We start from the raw sequence: 20721 nt of genomic DNA, 5'->3' as shown, positions 1-20721 counted from the left end.
TTTGCGTTGGAGTTTGTTGCAGGATGAAGGTTCCCGGGAGCCCTCGGAGGTCCTAGAGATGCATGTATGGGCTTCAGGTGGGGGCTGCTGAGGGGCACGAGTCTGGGGTTCAGAACAAGGATGTAACTCCTCATAGCTCCGTGGGTTTTAGTATTTAGTTAATAGAATTAAGCAATGTCAGGTTGCACGCCTGGAAGTAGTGAGAAGCTTGGGTTGAAGCTCTCACTTGGGTTGAGGACTGCTGGGGAGGTGATGGGCTGGCACTGCTGGTGTCCAGCGCTGAGATTTACTGGCCCCAAGTTGGAACCCACTATCGATGGGTGGTGTGTTCCCCAGCCTCCTGTGGAAAACCAGTTTGGGGAGGGCTGAGGGGCTTCGTGGCACCCTCCTGGTGTGGGGGTCCCGCAGGGTGGGATCTGAGCTGCCTCCTTCTCACTCTTCTGCAGGGTTGGTTTTACCCTGAGCTGCTACCAGCAGCTGTGGGTGGCTCGTCCCCAGGCCTGGGCTCATCCCCAGGATGTGGGGCAGCCCTTGTGCTTCTCCCACCTTCTGTTTCTGTCCGTGGGGACGGCAGCAGAGCTGCTCCCTGGAGGGATTTAAAAGCAGGTCAGACGTGGTGCTGAGGGACATGGGTTAGTGGTGGTTTGGGCAGGGTTGGATTGATGGTTGGACTCGATGACCTTAAAGGTCCCTTCCGACTCAGACAATTCTCTGATTCCTCAGAAACACGTGCTGATCCAAGGCACTAGCAAAGAAAAAGCGAATTCTCTGACACCTGTTACCGGTCTGACTCAAACCCATGTTATTCTTGGCGCGTTTCCCTGCGCTTTTGTTCCTTAGACCCTCCTTGACATCCCGCTTCTGGTTGGGCTGTTGGGCTTGGATGGAGGGTGGGGGACAAGGGACGCGGTGGGTTCGTCCCTTTTGAAGGCACCGACTGGTTGAGCCCCGTGTTGTCCTCCGTCCCCTTTTCATGCTGCTCCTTTGTGCTCTTGTTTGGTCATCGCTGTGCCTTTGTTTTCACAGCTGGGGGAAGTGTTTTGAGCTTTAAAGTTTATTTTCTTCCCTCTGGTTGTCGTCACAGGTTTGTTTTCTTTCTCCCTGTGGCATCTCACTGGCTTTCCTAGGGGCTGGGAGGTTGCACCATCTCTGCGCTGTGTCCCGTTCCGCTGGAGGGACTGGGCTTCTTCCTTGTGCTCGGGAGACTCGGTGGCCTCACTGCCTTCACAGAGTCACCGACTGGCAGGGGTTGGAAGGGACCTCTGGAGATCATCTCCTCCAACCCCCTGCCAGAGCAGGGTCACCCAGAGCAGGTCCCACAGGAACATGTCCAGGCGGGTTTGAATGTCTCCAGAGATGGAGACTCCACCACCTCTCTGGGCAGCCTCTTCCAGGGCTCTGCCACCCTCACAGGAAAGAAGTTTTTCCTCATATTGAGATGGAATTTCCCATGTTGTAGTTTGTGCCAGTTGCCCCTTGTCCTGTCTCAGGGCACCACTGAGAAGAGCCCCATCCTCTTGACGCCCACCCTTTAGCTGTTGCTCAGCATCGATGAGACGCCCTCTCAGTCTGCTCTTCTCCAGGATGAACAGCCCCACGTCTCTCAGCCTTTCCTCAGCAGAGAGTTGCTCCAGTCCCTCATTATCTTTGTAGCCCTCTGCTGTGCCCTCTCCAGCAGTTCCCTGTCCTTCTTGAACTGGGGAGCCCAGAACTGGACCCCGTGCTCCAGATGGGGCCTCACCAGGGCAGAGCATGGGGGGGAGGATGACCTCCCTTCACCTGCTGGCCACACTCTTTTTAATGCACAATCACTGGGTCTCACTGGGTTTTGGTTAGTTTAATAAATCCCGTCCACTTTGGCCTGTCCTCCAGGGAGATGGTAGCCCACCAATTCGGCGCTGCCATGAACCACGGGACTGTGGGTCTGGTCCTTGGCCGTGCTGTGGGACACCGGTGGTGGCCGTGCCATGGGACAACGTCAACCCATCACCATCACTGTGTGCAGTTGTTGTGCAAGGCTCTGGTGAGGTTTGGGCCCATCCATGTAATTTATTTCCTTAATTATGACTTTAAGCAGGTAAAGTATCTTTTTTGATTACCAAAAAGCCAGCCCTAAAACACAGTGGGGACCTTCCTGGAGGGTCTCTAGCGACACTTGTTGGGTTTTCTTTTTCAAACCTTCCCCACCCCTGGGCTGGGCACTGTTTTATGCGCTTATTTTTCTCTTCTGGGGCATGTCTGGGATGTCACCCCAGCACCCCAAAACCAGCCTGGACCTGCCTAGGAGCCTGCCCTGTCCTTGGAGCGTGGTTCCAGCCGAGTCGTGTCCTGACCCACAGCAGGGGCTGGAAACACAGCTTCATTTTGAAACACCATATCCATCATCTCCCAAAACACCTTCCAAAAGACCAGGAGAAACTAAAGTACTTCTTTGGCTCTTTTTCCCCTCTTTCTGGCTTTTTGTGTTGTATTGGCTGTAAATTAAATTTCTCTCCATACGCATCCCTCGTCCAAAGCCAATGGGGAACGGATCGTCTTTCCCCGCTCCCATTTTTCCCTGGCCCCAAACATTTCCAAAGCCCCAGCTCCAAGTGTGGACCGTGCAGAAACTGCTGAACCAGGACACGGGGGTGGGAGATGCCAGAGCAGATGCTGAGCGGAGGAATTAATGATCACCGAAGTGGTGGCATCAGCTTTTTTCTTTTTTTTTTTTTAAGTCAAAAATTATCCCTGAGCGCGCATTTGGGGAGGGGGGAGGCAGCAGTGGGCTGTTCCCTGGGGACAGTGGCAGAGGGTGGATGTGAATGTCTTGGCTTGGACTTCTCGGTCCATTCATCATCCTGAAGATAAATGGGCAGAGCCTGCCCCATAAATCTCGCGGGATCCGAGATGAACCATTTGTTCAACGTCCTGGGGCAGTTGTGTGTGTCCCCACTGCGGGTGACGGGTCTAGAGGACAATGAACGCTGCTCTCCGTGTCCCTGGGTCATTGTGGTTCAGAACATCCACTTGTGCCACCTCGACCCACTCTGGCCGGGTCGGGAAGGTGACAGGAAGGTGACAGCACGGAGGGACATGGACCAGGACTGAGCTGGGTCCTAGGGAGCTCTGAGCTTCTTGGGCAGCTCCATCACCTTCTTGGGGTGTGACATGGTGGCTTTGGGTCCCTCCGGGCAGGGCTGGCACCTCACCATCTGGGTGCTTGTCCTTAGGGATCACCCCCACATTCCTCAAATTGTGTGCTTGGAGGAGCATGTCTTGGCAAGTGGCTGTCTTCATTCCAACCCTCCCATCCTGCCTCTGGCCACCATTGTCCCTTGCCCAGGACCGGGCTGTGGCTACCAGCACTGTGGTCGTGGCACAAAACTGCCCGCTCTCCTGAGATCCACCAAAATACTCTCTTTTTCCCCAGGGAGCAGCAGAGCTGAGCCGTGCCATCTTGGCCACCCGGCTTTGGGCCAACCTCCAATTTCAAGGCAGCGGAGGAGATGACACTCTACAACTCCCTGAAAGGAGGGTGTAGCCAGGGGGGGTCAGTCTCTTCTCCCAAGGAACAGGCGATGGGACAAGAGGAAACGGCCTCAAGTTGTGCCAGGGGAGGGTTAGGATGGATATTGGGGAAAAATTCCTTTACGGAAAGGGTTGTCAAGCCTTGGAAGAGGCTGCCCAGGGCAGTGGTGGAGTCGCCATCCCTGGAGGGATTTAAAATCCGGGCAGAGGTGGTGCTGAGGGACATGGGTCAGTGGTGGTTTGGGCAGGGTTGGGTTGATGGTTGGACTCGATGATTAAGGTCCCTTCCAACCTAGAAGATTCCATGATTCTATGAAACAGAGCTCCCCTACCTGGGATGAGGACTCCCCATCTGTCCCATCAGCCGGGGCCACCAAGGTGGCATCGTCGGGGACCCCGTGCTGCCCCCCAGGTGTTCGGCACCGCTTGCTTTTGGGGGATTTTTTTTTGCCTTTTATTTTTGCTTTTTAAATTGTTTTGTCGTGCGCCGGGAAAAGGAAGTGAACAAATTGTATAGTCCCATCCACAATCCACGTCCTGTAAACAGCTCCCGGCTGCCGTCCGTTCAGGGCTGTTTTTTCCTATTCGGGGGGTGGATGGGGCTGGTAAATAAACAGGCAGAGCCGGTGGCCGCTCCCAGCGCCCCCCCCGTCCCCTTCCAGGGGCTCTGCCAGCACCCAGGCACCGTTCCCGGGGGGATCCCCGGGTACCCAGATGCCTCCGGTGGGTTTTTCCTTTACCGAGCCAGGGTCCGGGGAGCCAACTCTCGCCAAGAAAAACAACTTTGCTGGTTTGACTGGGACTAAAGCTAATTACTAGTCGACTAATTTTATTGATTTCAAATCCCTTTTAGCGGAGATTTTGCTGCGAGGCTGATCGCCAGAGCGATTAGGACACAAAGCCGCTTAATTTGGAAGTGTTTATCAAGCAGCCTTCTGTCACCTCTGTTTCAAATCAAATTACGGTGGCATCGGTGTCTCTCTCTGTGGCTCCTCGTGCCGTCCCACCTCCGACGGAGGCGGCTTCTCTCTTCGTGGGGGCTGGAAGGGGTTCGGTGTCTCCATAGCATAAGCATGCTGGGCTGCTGGCTGCGGGGGTTTTATTCCCGGTTGCCACCATGTCCCCATCCTGCTCTGGCCCGTGGCCACCGCGGTGGCTGCAGAGCTGAATTTTGAATTTCTAAACCTCACCGGGGGCACCTTGTGGGCGACAGACCCTTGAAGGTGGAAGATGGAAGATGGGAGATGGGAGATGCCATCTTCACGTCATCTGTGGCTGCTCCCGAACCTTGTCCAGCCACACGAGGGCTTGGCCTAAATATTTTTAATAGACTTTAAAAAAAAAAAAAAAAAAAAAAAGCCCAGCCTAGTGGTTTTGATGGGAATCAGATTAGGGCGGGCGCGTTGATGCTGGCAGATTGTGGAGGCTGGGATGGTCCGGGGGGGGGGGAAGTGCTCAGCCGCAGCTCAGCCGCAGCTCCAGCAGCGCGGCATCCCCAGCGATGTCCCCCCATTGTCCCCCATGAGGCTGCCGTGACGATCCCCTCGCTGCACCCTCCTCCTGACACCGAAAACTCGGCGCCTTCAAGTCAACCCTACCAGAGGGCGGCTCTGTGGCAGTGCATGTTCTCTGGGTATCCTCGGTGGAGGGTTTGGGAGAAAAAGCTCCAGATCTTGTTGCACAAACAGTGTCCGAAGGGTCAGAGGAGCAAAATGTCCCGCTCTGTGTCCCCGTGTGTCCTCCAGCTCCGGAGGGACGGCCGCCCTGCCCGCCCCTGGAGCTTTGCTGGTGAAGGAGTCATTAGGGATTGAGCTTTGCCTGACTGCGATGGCTCTGGGTTGGAGTGTCCTTGGCCGTCTCCGGGTGGCAGAGCAGGGGGCTGGCTCCGAAGCCACATCCCAGTGCCGTACTGGGATCGGGGGGTGCAGGGCTCCAAAGGACCTTGGGGCTCAGGGCTGCTCCAGGACCAGCACGAGTGCCCGGGTGGCTTTTAGGGCTCGGGTCATTGGAACCAGAGCATCATCTCTTGGTGCAGGATTTTCGGCTCCGGGGACCCCGTGGATGGGGGCTGGAAGCCCCAGACTGGGAACTGGGCGGCTGCTGGGATATGGGGATGGGGCAGAAAACCCTACACCCTCCTTGGTGCCTTTTCTCCTTTAAGAGTAGTGTTTTTAACATGGTTTCATTCCTCCAGGGTGGGGAACGGCTGCCGGTGCCCCATGTCACCCGTCACTTGTGTGTAGCCTTTTACTACGGCTCGTTATCGGGTAAAGGGCTTTTTTGCTGAGACTAAACGTGGACAAATTATTTTTATCCATGCTGAGAGCTTAGGACGGTTCTTGTCTATCAGCTCTTCTTAGCTGCAGCACAAAAATCGTAAGGGGAAAAAAAAAAAATTACTGTCTGACAGCTACATCTTATTCTATTAGTATGTTTTAATTAGAACATGAGCAAGAAATGTGTTATGAATATTCATGATCGGGGTTATTAAAATGCACAATTAATCTGTAGGCTTTTTAATAACTGTATTAATGGAGAGAGGAGGTAGTTCCTATTTTTGTCTTTTCGGAATTGGAAAGTGTGCCTTAAACTTGGTTAGTTGGAAAAGGGGTTTATTTTAAAATAAAGCTGGCTCCCGACAGCTGCCTGCACACGTGGGCGTCTGGAAACCTGCACGCCCTGCGCCGGGAGAGCCCGGAGGATGCGGCAAAGCTGCTCCAAGGCTGGGCTGTGCCACAATTAAGCTCTACTTGTGCGTACGGAATTCAGCTCGTGCCACCTGAGCTTTGGCACCAGCTCGGTCGGTGACTCGGATTTACGATTTTATTTTTTTTTGTGTGCTTTAACGCGGGAAACGTGTTGCCGGGGGTGAGGCAGAGTTGGGGTGCCAGGGAGATGCTTGTGGTGTCTCTGTCTCACCTGGGGTCCCCGGCAGCACGGGAGCGATGCCATTACCGGGCACCCCAAGGTGCTCCCGGCCATCCCCAGGTGCCTGGCCTCGTCCCCCAAGCCAGACAACAGGGCGTCTGGGTGGGACACTGGGTGCCCTTGGGCGAGCGCTCGGGGGGAGCCCCCCGGACACCGGCGTGGGGCTGCCTGAGCCATGTCCTTCCCTCCCGAGGCTTCTCCATCTTCTCCTCCTTCCCCATCCTCTTCCTCCCGCTCGGTGCCCGTGGGAAAGCCGGGCTCGTGGGCACCGCCGGTGAGTGTCATGAGCTGGGGAGTGTGACCACGCTTGGTGGTGGCTCCCATCTTCGGGGATTTTATGGTGTGAACGGAGCAAAACCCCACTGGTGGGGGCTTTTCCAGCAGCCCCTGCCTTTGGCCCAACTGTGGGGTTTCGCTGGGCTGGCAGGGCGTTTGCTGCCGAATCTCAGATCCCTACTCCCGATAGGAAGGGAGGGAAGAGCAGGTTGGCATTGGATGTAGGACAGATGCCAGGAGTCGAAAGCGGGCAGTCTGGTTTTTTCCTGGCCTCATCCCAGAAATCCCTGAATCCTTAAAACACCTGCGGGCTGGAAACGGGAGATTTTTGCCGGACCCTTTCGTGCCGGTGGCTGCAGCTCGGAGAAGGCACGAGACCCTTTTTCTCCCCCAGACAGTGGGACAGCGGGGCTGGCCCCGCAGCGAGACGCTGGCACAGCCACGCTGAGCCTTCGGGGCCACTTCCAGAGCCATGTGCCGCTCGGGTGGGAGAGCTGTCACCTCGCTTCACCTTGGCAGCCGCACGACCGCGTCACCACCAGCGTCCGGAGGCAAAAAAAAAAGGCCTTTTGGGTTTCCCCGGGGGTGGGTTTGCTGTTGCGGGGTCTGGCCGCCTGCAGCCCAGTTGCGAGGTCAGGGTTGTACTGGGCTGGTGCTGGGAGGGTGCTGGGGGGCTGTTTGTCCCCCCAGAGCAGTGAGGGGGCAAGTGGGGTGCCCGAGACTCGCACGTGCTCGCCCTCAGCAGCTGGCTGCAGTGCCTGCGTGCCGTCGGAGCACCCGCTGGGGTTTTGGGGTGCACTGGTGGCACCGCAGCGTGGAGGGTGCTCGTGCAGAGGGTTTCTCCATGTCTAGGGGACACGTGAGCCTCAGCTTTTGTCACCCGTACCACCCGCCGTTTCCTCTTCCCTCCTTCCCTGGGGAGGCCTGGCAGTGATTTTTATTATTTTTCTTCAGGAATTTTGGCAAAAAATTCATCCTGGGCTTCCAGGCACCCCACCTCCCTCCAGAGCCCCCCCCCCAGCCTGCCCCACTGAGCATCCTCATCCTGGTGCATCCTGGCCTAGGGATGCTCCTCTGTTGCCGGGGCAGGGTTCAGGACAGGACCGGGTGGCTCTGCGGGAGGGCAGGGAGACCTGGGACCCATGTCCTGCGTGGTGCAGGGGTGGATGCGGGGGTCAGGACCCCCATGTCTCAGCTTCCCCTCTGGCTCTGGGGGTCCCGAGGCGCCTCGTGGGGACACCGGCCGCATCCCAAGCCTGGTCGGTGCCGCGGTCCTCCTCCTTCCAGCGCCACGGGGTGAGTTTGCCGAGGATGTCTGAGGCTGCGGTTCCTGCTGGTGTCTTCGCCCTGACCGTTGGGGAGCTTTAAAAACACCCAGGAAAGCAAAATGAATAGAAGGAGCGTTTCTGCCTCCTGATCTCCGCTGGTGTTTGCAGGGTATGCAGATGAATTGCTTTAGAAAAACACATTAGCAAAGCAAAAGTTTATTCTAGGAAGTAGGAGGTGGGAGAATTGGCAGTAATTCTCCCTAGTATCCAAGGTATTATTAGAGGCTTATCCCTGCTCTGCACAGTAATCACATTGGAAATTTTTGATTAGAAAACAAAATCTAAATGAGAATTATGAATATTCATTAGGTGTATAGATTAATATGCATAATTATGCAAATTAGACAGCAATTAAACACCAATTCTCTGGGGAAATGATTAACACAAAGGCACAGAAATAGAAGGATGTAATTTGAAAGAAGTTTCTGGTTAAATGAACAGTAAGGGGAGCGGAGGAGACAAATACACGCCGTGTTTGCCATAATAATCAGCTTTGCTAAAACGAAATTGGAGTGTGCCCTGCAACCCTGCCCCCCGCCGTGTCCTTGCTCCTGCCCGAACCCCCCGGTCCCTGCCATCGTCCTGTGCTGCCACTGTCACCCCTCTGCTGTCACCTGCGCTGTCACCCTGCTGCGAGTGGGTCTCTGCTCCTACAAGGAACCCTCCCGCAAGGCCCCGCTGGCAGCTCGGCTGTCGGTGCTTTGCTGGCAGAGCCGGTGCCCAGGGGGTCCCCAGAGAGCCCCCCATGTCCCCAGGCGCTGGGGTGGCACAGGGTGAGGGGCTGGGGTTTCCCTGGGACAAGGAGGGGAGGTGGCTCTGGGCGATGCCATCGCCCCGCGCAGCCTCCTGCAGATCCGGGATTGCTCCCCCTCCGCCCCGGCTGAGCTCCCGGTATCTGCATGGCATCTCCAGAGCCCGGTCGCAGGGCAGAGCGATACCCCGACCCCCTCTCAAACCCCCCCGCTTTGCCGATTTACACCGACCCCTGCTTGCCCTCCGCAGCGGCGGAGATGGAGCGGCACCAAAATCCTGCTGCCGAGTCGAGTCGGGGCTCGGCTGCCGGGAAAGGTTCCTTCCGAGCAGTCGCGGCGCCAGCTTGAACTGCGAGGCCTTTGCCGATGCGACTCCTGGGCTTTTTTTGTCCCGACGGACGTTTGCCATCTCCCGTGGGTGCCTCCCGTGCTGGTAGCCCAAGAGGCAGAGCCCGGGTGAACCTGGCAGACGATGAAAGGAGACGGTTTCCTCCCGCGGGCGCATTGCAAAACCCTCCCGTTTGGTCCCTTGCCATTTTGGGTGGGATCCCCTTTGCCAAGGATACGCTGGGGAGGGCTAAAAATGAGATGGATGGGAGCGTTCTCTGCTCGGCCCCTCCAATCTGCGGGGCCACGGGGGCCTTAAATAACGAGTGCCCTTGAACGAGTGTGATTAAGCCACAGATAACGTTCTACCCCCAGAAATTCCCCTCAGGGGCTTTCAGCTCTGGGCGCTCTTTTAATCCCCTCGGGTGTGATGAAGAGCAGAGTTTGGTCCATGACCTGGCGGCATCGTGGGCAGAAATTGGGTCCCGCTGGAGCATCGAGACGGATGCGATGAGTTTGTAATTCATAGTCCCCTTCACCATCAGTCTCTGGGGAGAAGAGGTTCGTGGGCGCTCTCTGGAATAAAGCGAGTTAAAATACTTGTTTCTCCTCTTCCCACTGTCCCGTGTTTTTGAAGCGTTTCCAGGCTGCGGTGGGATTTGCTTTGAAGTTTGTGGAATAAACTCCCAGCTGGAGTGGGAAGGTGAGGAGGGAGAGGGGAGGATCGGTCACGCCAAGTGGAAGTGGTTTATTAATGAAAATACTGTTTTGTTTGTAGAAGGAAGAGTTAATTTTGCGAGAACACCTTTGAGGCTTTGCTGATAAAGCAAGAGTAACCTTTGTTCTTCCTGTTTTTCGGTAGGTTTGGATGAAAGACCGGGATCAGGTTCCTGGGGAACGGGAGATCAAAACAGCTCCACATTTGACCAAGGAAGGGTAAGGACAAAGCACAAACACCGAGCTCCAACCAAAATAAACTGGGGCTTTGCCACGGCTTCTCAGCGCCTGCGTTCGTGCCCAGGTCGGGTCTAACCCTGGAACAGCTTTTTTTGCCCCATTTTGGACATTAGTTCTGTTAACCCTGCAGGGTGACAGCGGGGAGATGCCCCCTGTCCCCATCTCCCCAGGTTTTGCTGCCTTAAGGTCTCCCAGGAGAAGGCTTGTCCTCCAAAAACCACCCCCTGACCCACACCCCGTCTGGAGACTCCCCCCTGCTGTGGGGACAGGGGGAAGAGGTCCCCAAATGGGGTCTCAGCCGAGGGGGTTGAGGGATCTCACCCGATGGGCTGTGCCTTTGGCAGAGCTTGCTGGGCACCCACCACCCGTGCCTTCGGGAGCTCCAGGGGCCGACTGGGGCTTGTTCTGGTGAGAATGGACCTCGGCGGGGAGAGCCCGGGAAGGGTTTCGCAGGGAAGGAGTGGGGGCTGCGACAGCGCGTAACTGGGGCCTGAGGAGGGGAAGAGAGAAAAGACATTAACTTAATTGAAATGGTGTTATTTTGACAGATGCTCATGTTTTAATGGGTTTGTGTGATTCGTTTTTGCGATGGCACCTTTCCCTTCCCTTCCTTTAGGTCAGCGGCGGAGCAGGCGCCGTGGTGTCATTTCTCATTTTTATAGGCCTTCTCCTGGCCCCTTGGCCCCCCCAGCGCAGGGAAGGGGCTGCCTGGCTCTCACCTGGTGGGTGCCGAGCTGCTGGGCGAAATGTGGGGGAAACCCCCCTGTACATCCCTGCTTTGGTGCCAAACCCCATCCCAATGCCACAGCCTCGTGGATGCACTGCCCTGAGGATAAAATAATTTCTGTGCCCGTTTTACAATCCTTTGACTTGAGCCATTCCTGCTGTGGGAGAGACTGAGCTCTGACAGCTTTGTTTGCACCCCAGAACCCCCCCGCACCCTGGGCTGCATCCCCAGCAGCGTGGCCAGCAGGGCGAGGGGGGGGATTCTGCCCCTCTGCTCCGCTCGGGGGAGACACCCCCCCAGTGCTGCCTCCAGCTCTGGGGCCACCAACAGCAGAAGGACACGGAGCTGTTGGAGCGGGGCCAGAGGAGGCCCTGGAGATGCTGGGAGGGCTGGAGCCCCTCTGCTGTGAGGACAGGCTGAGAGAGTTGGGGGGGTTCAGCCTGGAGAAGAGAAGGCTCCGGGGAGACCTTGGAGCCCCTTCCAGTCCCTCAAGGGGCTCCAGGAAAGCTGGGGAGGGACTCTGGATCAGGGAGGGGAGCCATAGGAGGAGGGGGAAGGGTTTGACACTGAAAGAGGGGAGATGGAGATGAGATGTGGGGCAGAAATCCTTTGGTGTGAGGGTGGTGAGAGCCTGGCCCAGGTTGCCCCGAGAAGCTGTGGCTGCCCCATCCCTGGAGGGGTTCAAGGCCAGGTTGGAGGGGGCTTGGAGCAACCTGGTCTGATGGGAGGTGTCCCTGCCCAGGGCAGGGGGTGGCACTGGGTGGGTTTTAAGGTCCCTTCCCACCCAAACCAGTCTGATTCTGTGATGTGGCTCAGCATCCCCACATGCCCAGCAGTGACTCTCCCGTGTTGTTTCAGCAGAGCTATGGTGAAGGCCCCCACTACAGCGAGCACAGGGACCTGCCGTCCCACAGCAGCATCTCTTCATCGCCGTTCCTGGGAGCTGGACTAGTGGGTAAGTGCCTTTCGGCAGGTGGGTGGTCAAAGCAGGGGAAATCGAATGCAGAATGACACAGGTGGTGGGAGCGTTTGCACTGGCCGGCGTTGCTGTCCCCCATGTGAGACCTGCTCCAAAAGATGTTCTCAAAGCTGTGGTTAAAGGAGCTGCTGTCCAGAGTGTCTCTTGACCCAAGTGACAAGCGATAGGACAAGAGGAAACGGCCTCAGGTTGCGCCAGGGGAGGGTTAGGATGGATATGAGGAATAATTCCTTCACCGAAAGGGTTGTGAAGCCTTGGAAGAGGCTGCCCAGGGCAGTGGTGGAGTCGCCATCCCTGGAGGGATTTAAAAGCCAGGCAGACATGGGTCAGTGGTGGTTTGGGCAGGGTTGGGTTGATGGTTGGACTCGATGATCTGAAAGGTTCCTTCCAACCATAACAATTCTGTGATTCTGTCAGTGCCTGACACACGACAGCCGGCGTATTTTGTATCAATGGTTATTTTTCCCTGCGTGACAGTAGCACCCAGAGGCAATAGTGGAGATGGATGCCAGCCTGCTGGCACGGGATGGGCTGAATTTCCTCTTGGGAGCTGGTGATCAAGGGTGGAAAAGTGGCAGGGGGGGACACAGCTCATTGTTAGGGTCTTACAACAGGCTTTTCGCTTTCCAGCCTCGCCACCCATCGTGCGTGACCGGACGCGTGCCACCATTTACCCAGTTACCTCTGGCAGCTCGGGGGCGGGAGGAGAGATTAAGAGCAGAAAATATCCATCCTGAAGAGCTTAGAGAGCTCTAATGACATTAGGTCAGGAATTGGGGTTAGTCCTCCCCGCTTTTGCCCGCGCCGCGGTGGTTAAAACCCTTCAGTGAGTGGAGGGAGCGGTGCCGGGACAGCCAGCGGCGTTCGCTCGTGGTTTGCTGGTTGGGGTTAGAAGAGGGAATTGCGTTTGAAACAGAAAATCCCCACCACGATCGCATGTTCCTCTTGCGGAGCTGGTCGGAACGGGGAAGAGAGGAGGGGGGGTCGTGCTGGGAAGTGAGGTGTTTGCTCCTCCTGGGGGCTCACTCTCAGCTCTGCTCCCCCTTTTCTCTGCTCTTGCTGTCGGGGGGAAGGGTGTTTGATTGCCCCTCGGGGGTCCCGTGCAGGCGTGGAAGAGCTTTTCCGAGCAGCTCCCCCCTGTCCCTCTGCAAGGGTGGTTATTCCTTCTCGTTTTCTGCCCCGGGAGGATGTAAGCAAAGCAGAAGAGATGTTTCTTAATAAGACGGGGGAGCCTTGATGCAGTTCAACAAGGTTTCTTGGGGGTGTGCGTGGGGGGGACCCATCCCAGCCCGTCCCATGCCTGGGGCGGAGGCAGCCTTGAGAGTTTCCAGCCGAGAAGGAGCTGCCCGGGGAGGAACACGGAGGTTTCCCCTTTGATGTGTGCGGGGAAGACGCGTTTGGCTTCCTCTCAAAGACAGGGCTCCCAGCATTTGGCAAGCTCCGCGGCACTCCCCGGCCCGGCCACGAGCCCAACCGGTCCCCAGCGCGTGGAGCCAGAGCCTCCGCCGCCCTGGCGAGTGATTTCCCGGGCTGTCTCCGCAACGGAGGGCCAGCTGTGGCCACGTGGCCAGCAGGACAGTGGCCATGCACCGTGCCCAAAGCTTGAGTCCCCTCCGGGGCTCTATCTCCCCACACCGGTGCAAGGTCTCGGCCACTGGCCCAGGCGGTCGGGCCACCGGGGAGGCCGGGAGAGAGCAGCCAGGAGGGACAGGGGGCTCCTCATGTCTCAAAGTTGTTGGTTTTTTTTTTTTTACTGAAATTGAATGTGGAAAACATCAATTCCTGGAGCAGAATCCAAAATACATCAATAAGCTTTGCTTTACCTCTGTGCTCGTGTGCTGAGGAGGATGGACCGGAGGAAGACCCCGGGTGGGATTTTCTCTTCCTCTTTACCAAGCTGCTTCTGAAAACTTTTCAAGTGGCAAAATGATAAACGGAAGGGAGATGATGATGATGAGAGAAAGGAGAGCGTAGAAGACCCCAAAACAATAATGCTTTTGCATACGGTAATGTAAAGGCAGTGGCAAAGTGGGCAGGAAAGGTGACTTTTGGAGATTTGTCACTTCCCTGGTTTCAGCAAGGACCCCCCCGGGGTCAGTGGGTTGGGGAAGATCCTGTTTATGGGGCAATTGAGTGGAACCCATGAATTTTAGAAGGTGAGGAGATAGAAGGAAGGAACAGATTAGGATGGACATGTCCAGTGGCACAGGGTGGACAAAAGGTGTGTGAGATAATCTTCTAAGCCCTTCTCCAAAATCAGAATTTGCATCTATTTCCCACTCGACCTCTATTTCTTCAACGAGGATTAGAAACTGCTGGAAGAAACGCTTCAGGAGGGACAGGATCTGTGTTGGAATGATGGGTTTGGCCAGCTGGAGAGGGAGCTCGAGCTGAAGGGTCCCACAAGGAAAGCGTGCCCGTTGGTGTCCCTTGTTGATGTCGCCCATTGGCGTCTTCCGTTGGCATCCCTCATTGGCGCGGGCTCTGAGCACTGGTCTCTGTGGCTGCCGCTAGCTGGGGGGCGCTGGCCTCCTCTGGGAACCCGTGTCCTCCTGCCGTTGTGTTCCTCGACTGAGCGCAGTGTCCCAGAGACAGCCTTCGTCCCCAGCCATCCTCTGACTATGCACTGGGGACAGCGAGCACCCTTCCCACAGCAGAGGGGCGCTGCTGACCAGGCACCACTTGTTGGAGAAGTGGAGCTATCTCTTCATTTTTTTTCTCTATTTTCCACATGAATCCGGCAAATGGAAAAGAGTCTCCGCTCTCACCCGCCTTTGGTGGGCTGAGGAGCTCCTTCCTTTGGTGGATGAGAAGCTCCACACACCCTGGCAACGTGCGCTGGAGCCCAGAACCCCCCCGCACCCTGGGCTGCATCCCCAGCAGCGTGGCCAGCAGGGCGAGGGGGGGGATTCTGCCCCTCTGCTCCGCTCTGGGGAGACACCCCCCAGAGCTGCCTCCAGCTCTGGTGCCACCAACATCAGAAGGACATGGAGCTGTTGGAGCGGGGCCAGAGGAGGCCCCGGAGATGCTGGGAGGGCTGGAGCCCCTCTGCTGTGAGGACAGGCTGAGAGAGTTGGGGGGGTTCAGCCTGGAGAAGAGAAGGCTCCGGGGAGACCTTAGAGCTCCCCTCCCTGATCATGGAGGTTTCCTGGAGTCCCTTTAGGGACTGGAAGGGTAACTGGGCAGGGAGCTCTGGCCTGTGTTGCTCTGGATGGGATAACCTAAATTTTAAAAAAAACAACAGTAAGTCAGTCCCTGAATGGAAATTCAGTGCTCTGAGTAAAAATGACCCCATGCTGGCAGGCGGGGGTCGGTGGTCCCCGGTGGTCCCCGTGGCAGGGTGAGCAGCGATGTCTGTGAGCTCCATCACTCCCAAGTTTTCAAGCTTTGAGCCCTGGGTGCTGCTCCCCAGAGGACGGGTGACTTCTCTGCGAGGTCTGAGCATCCCAGCCTGGGGTGGGGAGAGGTGACAGGGACCGTCCCTGCCCGGGGTGGTGCCAGGACACAGCGTGACGATGAACTGGCTCATCCCGGAGAGTGAGGAGGGCTTTTCCGTTTGTTTGGAATCACCAATCTACAAAATCTGCTGCTCTTTTCACCATTCATCTTCAGCAGAGGCAGAAGGGGGGGGGGGCATTGCTTAAACAGCGGGGAAACTGATAAGCCATAACAGATTTCTTTCTAGTAATTATTTCTAGTAATTAGCTTCTTTTCAGAGGAGTGTTTCTAATCTTGTGTGTATTGTGAGCTGTTGTGGATTGGGTTCTTCCTGGACGATGGTTTTAATCTGCCCACGGACGGGGCTTGTCGCTGCTCCTGGCTTTTTTAACATTATTTTTTTTTCTCCCTCCCCCCCCCCTTCTTTTAATCCCCGGCTGTGATTTTCCTCCCCGTTTTCCCCAGGCCATAACTCTAATGGAATTACCGGTGCGGGACTGGGGGGCGGCACACGGTGGGTGGCTGTGCCGTGGCTGGGGCGGTGGGTGCCAGAGGCTGCAGTGGGTGCCGGGGTGATGCGGGGGCAGTGGGGTGAGCTCCCCCCGGGCTGGCAGGACTGGGCAAAGCTCCTGCCTCCTCCCGGCGGGCGCTGGCAAAACCCCTAGGTTGAATCGCCTTTTCTTGGCTTATTTGGACACGTCTGCGAGCGGGGCTTGTCCTGGGGAGAGAAACGGCAAAACCACGAGTTTACTTGGAAGCGTGGGTCGCTGTGGTGGGGGTGAGACACTACGTGGTCCCGGTGCCGGGGCCAAAGCCACTGCTGGAGCTGGTGAAAACCATGAGAAAGAGGAGTTTTTAATCTGCCACTTTGTCCACGAGCCTGGGAATGAATCTGCCTTTGGGAGGAGAGAGTGTGAATGGGGCACGGGGGTTTGACACTGACAGAGGGGAGATGGAGATGAGATGTGGGGCAGAAATCCTTTGCTGTGAGGGTGGTGGGACCCTGGCCCAGGTTGCCCAGAGAAGCTGTGGCTGCCCCATCCCTGGAGGGGTTCAAGGCCAGGTTGGAGGGGGCTTGGAGCAACCTGGTCTGGTGGGAGGTGTCCCTGCCCAGGGCAGGGGGTGGCACTGGGTGGGCTTTAAGGTCCCTTCCCACCCAAACCAGTCTGGGATTCTCTGCAAAATCCCAGAGTGAAGGCAGGCTGGGGGGAGGCTTCGGCTGAGCCCGGCACAATGGATCCTGCAAGACAGAACATGTCCGGGAGAGGAGAGAGGTTGGGAAATCAAAGCAGCGGGGGCAGGAGAGGGGCAGGGGCAGGGGAAGGAGCCGGCGGGGATGGAAGAGGCAGGAGGGGGATGCCAGGACTCGCAGGGAGGCAGTGCCGTAAAGAGATTGAGATACAGCCATTTTCTGGATACACCTTGTTCTCAGCCGTGCTTCGCCTTTGCATCCTCAAATTTGCAGAGGTAAATCCAACAGACAGGATTTCCAAGGGAAATCCCTTTCCCATTCAAGGGATTTATTCCCATTATCTTCTGATTCTTATTTCCCCCCTCCCCCTCAAATCCCTTAACACCTGTCTGCGGGATTTCAGGAATTCGGTTGGGAGCGAGATGGCGTTTTTTGCCAAGAGCTGCCTCTGTCCCGTTCCTTGCCACGGTCCTGGGGTTTCACCACCTTCTCTGGTCGGTGCCCCTGGGCTACGGCTACAAAGGGGCAACTCGGGCAAGTCCCGACGCAGCAGTATTTGCCGCCTGTGCCGGCTGGCATCTCCCCGGCAGCAGAAACAGCACCTTCTGCTGGCAAGTTCAGCTGTTTCTTGCCCAACTTGTGGACTTTTTTTATTTCAATAAACTCGATACATCCCGATCCACAAAAGTTTGCTGTTCTTCCTTCTGCCTTGTTTTCCTAGGCAATTAAATGTGAAATTCCTAATTTCTCCCCAAATTCCCAATTTTTCTCATCCCACAAGATGCCGGTGGACCCAAGGAAGTGGAAGTCCTCGTGAAGGACCCGCCGTGGGGTGACGGTGCTGGGTTTGGAGCATCGTGGTGTGGAGTCGGCGTTGGGTTTCAGTCCTTCCTCTCCCTATAGTTCTGCCCCCCGGGTTACCTGGAGGTGGCAGGGATTTTTCAGCACTCAAACCACGCCTGGAATTGGCAATATATTATCATCGCGGAGGCCTGGCCGTTGCTGCCCAGATAAATTACGGTAGCATCACCCTGCTTTTGCTCCGGTTCAGGAATAATCGCCATCCGCCCGATGGATTCCACAACCCGTTGAGTTATTTGTGTCCCGGTGCCGGCCCCGCGGCAAATGGAGCTGTTTAAGCTCTTTTAAAAATTAGGTCATTTAGGAGATCCGTCCTCTGACATTTTGACCTTTGTTTACTTAACGTTTAAGCCTCCGCAGTGAACCGGAGAGAGGCGCCCGGCGTGTCCGGCTGTGGCTGGAGGAGAGGGATGCCGGGATGCCGGCATGATGCGCTGTGACCCCCAGCACCGGCAGGATGGGAGGTCTTGGATTTGGGGATCATAGGGGGGATTTAAAAGCCAGGCAGACGTGGTGCTGGGGGGACATGGGTTAGTGGTGGTTTGGGCAGGGTTGGGTTGATGCTTGGACTCGACGATCTGAAAGGTCCCTTCCGACCATAACGATTCTCTGATTCTATGAAATTTTGGATTGAGCTCAAGGCCCCCGTGCTGAGGTTGCAAAACTGAGCAGCCTCCTCTCTCTTCCCATCTCCCTGCCCTGTGCTTCGGGGGGGGGGGGGGGCTAGTTTGGGGAAATATTCTCCCCCCCGACTTTCATCTGCTCCCCGAAACCTCTTACCCGTGTGTGGAGCTGCCTGCCAGCCCCAACGTCCCCCCCGACCTGCGTCTCCCAGGCTTTGGGTTAAGCAAGATTGGCCACATCCTCCCCCTCCCAATTTTGCTTGCTAAGCCAGACCGGGGGCAGGATGTGACTGCTCCTTTTCGGGAAGGGATTTTGCTAGGTGGGGGTGGCAGAGGAGTCCCCTGTGCCAGCACTGCGGCGGGTGGCAGAGTCCCCTGTGCCAACACGGGGCAGCCACCAGAGTGGGGCCCTCCTGCCCTGGGTGCAAAGCCTTTTTGAGCATCGTCTTCCATTTCCCTCATCCCTCCTCCTTCTCCCCGGTGGCACCGTTGATAGGCTGTAATGAACAGCGGGGAAAATTTCCTCCTATATTTTCAGCCCAGTTTTTCTTTTTTTAAGGAAAAAGGGCCTGTTCCCCACTAGAAAAAATGTCAAATTTTGGTTTGGGTGGAGGGGAAACCCCAAAGCAGACTGTTGTGGTACCGACTGCCCCGGGCACGGTGCAGAGCTCTTCTGTTTCTCCCTGGCCTGGGCTCCTTCCCCGCGGCTGATGCTGCCCTGGCACCCATGGGTGCTGCCTGCCGGGGGCCACGCTGCGCTCCGGGGCAGTGACCGCGAGGGAAGAGACTACAAGGACGTTTCAGAATGGAAACATTTTACCACGTGTGTTGAGTTTTTTTGTTGGGTTTTTTTTTTCTCCCCCTTGAAAACACTATTTTCAGCAGCGTGTGGGCAGGGTGAGGTTGAGCGTGTTGGATAAAAGCCGTCGCTGGGTCCTGAAGTTCACCCGGTGGCACTGGGGCATGTGGGCTGGGCTCGCACCGGGATGCTCCCGCACTGCATCCCGGTCCATGATGCATCCCTCTCCACACCACATCCCTCTCCACGCCGCATCCTGGTCCATATCCCGATGCTCCAGCTGCTGGGAGCCTCCTGGTCCCGCAGGAACCTCCCCAGCGGGACCTGACCAGTTCTGGGCTCCCCAGTTCAAGAAGGACAGGGAACTGCTGGAGAGGGTACAGCAGAGGGCTACAAAGATGATGAGGGGCCTGGAGCATCTCCCTTACGAGGAGAGGCTGAGGGACTTGGGTCTTTTTAGTCTGGAGAAGAGAAGACTGAAGGGAGATCTCATCAACGCCTATAAATACTTCAAGGGTGGGTGTCAGGAGGATGGGGCCAGTCTTTTTTCAGTGGTGCCCAGGGACAGGACAAGAGGTGACGGGCACAAACTTGAACATGGGAAGTTCCACCTAAACATGAGGAGGAACTTCTTTCCTGTGAGGGTGGCAGAGCCCTGGAAGAGGCTGCCCAGAGAGGTGGTGGAGTCTCCTTCTCTGAAGACATTCAAACCCCGCCTGGACACGTTCCTGTGGGACCTGCTCCGGGTGACCCTGCTCTGGCAGGGGTTTGGAGAAGATGATCTCCAGAGGTCCCTTCCAACCCCATGTGATTCTGTGACCGAGGGGGCTTGGAAAGGAAGGAGACACTTTTCTCTTGAGTGCCCTCTCTTTAGATCTGGATGGGGTTTTGGGAAGTTGAATCTCCGTCAGGAGAAGGGGAGAAGGTAAATCCTGTGCCGTAGGGAGCAGGAGCTCAGCTCCGTGCGCTGCTGCTCAGAGGGCGCTGGAATTGTGTTTCCTGTCGTACGGAAAGCACCCACGGAGCCTGGTCACTCGAGCCTGGCTTTGGCTTTGGCTTTGCTCTGTCACCGCCTCTGCCAAATTCAGCTGCCTTATTTTTTTACATGTCTGGAGGGATTTTTTCTGCTCTGGTCTGACACTGCCGGTTTCCATGGCCACAAGCGCTTCCCCGCATCGCTGCACTTTGGGGGTTTTGCCGTTTATGGACCGGCCGAGCCCTGAGGTCTGTGAACGTAAAAAAGCTCCTGTTTTAGCAGCGAGCTGTGACGGGAGGCCGTCACCTCTGCTCGAAGCTGCGTGACGAGAGCGGGCTTCGCACCTCGGCGGGACGCCCCGGGAGGTGCACGAGGCTGCACATCAAACCTCTCCTTCCCTCCTCCTCTAAACCTTGTCTTTCCTTTTCTCCACCGTAGGGAAGAGCAGTGAAAGAGCCTCATACTCCACATTCGGAAGAGACACAGGGATGGCAGGACTAAACCAGGTAACGATAAAATGCATTGAGATTTTTTTGCTCCATTTACTGGCTCAGCTGCCGGGAGCGGGAGACTGGGAATGAACAGGAACCTGGTGGTTTGTGTCTCTGCTCCGGGTCCTGGGGAGCCTCTGCCGGGCGCCGGGGGTTTGTACGGACACACGGTGCTGGCTCAGAAGAGCTGTCAAGAGTTTAGAAAACAGGGTTGTAGCAGCTTCTCAGTTCTTTTCAAAACCTCTTCAGACTCACTTACTTTATTATTGCTAATCCCGTTTCTGGCTGATTTGTATTTAATCAGATATGACGTAGCCAACGCTGCCCTCGGAGGGGGGTTCAGTGAGTCGGATCCAAGCAACACGTTTCCCTGAGACAGGGTGGCTGGGGGCACAAGAACACTTCAGGTGGCACCTTCTCCCTCCAGCTGCCAACGTTGGGGGTCTCGCTGTGCCCCCAAGCGCCGTGACTGGTGCTGCTGCTCTCCCTCCCCAGCCAATGTCCCCTCAGCCAGTGTCCCTATGTCCCCCAACTCACCAGTTAAGGGGAGGGAGAGT

General features: G+C 56.6%; 1 protein-coding gene across 12 annotated transcripts in view; it reads left to right on the top strand.

Annotated features, from left to right (window-relative positions):
• Nucleotides 1-20721, top strand: part of TCF3 (transcription factor 3) — an 84546-nt gene that overhangs the window by 35664 nt on the left and 28161 nt on the right. For 6 of the 12 annotated variants that reach the window (XM_074163974.1, XM_074163973.1, XM_074163969.1 and 3 more), the window contains 3 exons: nucleotides 9984-10057; nucleotides 11667-11760; nucleotides 20112-20179. In XM_074163974.1, the coding sequence (XP_074020075.1) occupies nucleotides 9984-10057; nucleotides 11667-11760; nucleotides 20112-20179 (236 nt within the window). Of the gene's footprint in view, nucleotides 1-9983; nucleotides 10058-11663; nucleotides 11761-20111; nucleotides 20180-20721 lie in introns of all 12 variants that reach the window. The other 6 variants (XM_074163972.1, XM_074163970.1, XM_074163968.1 and 3 more) reach the window with 1 other exon arrangement.

Source organism: Numenius arquata, chromosome 25, assembly GCF_964106895.1.
Source record: "Numenius arquata chromosome 25, bNumArq3.hap1.1, whole genome shotgun sequence".
NCBI lineage: Eukaryota > Metazoa > Chordata > Aves > Charadriiformes > Scolopacidae > Numenius > Numenius arquata.
This window is presented reverse-complemented; position numbering and strand designations above follow the sequence as displayed.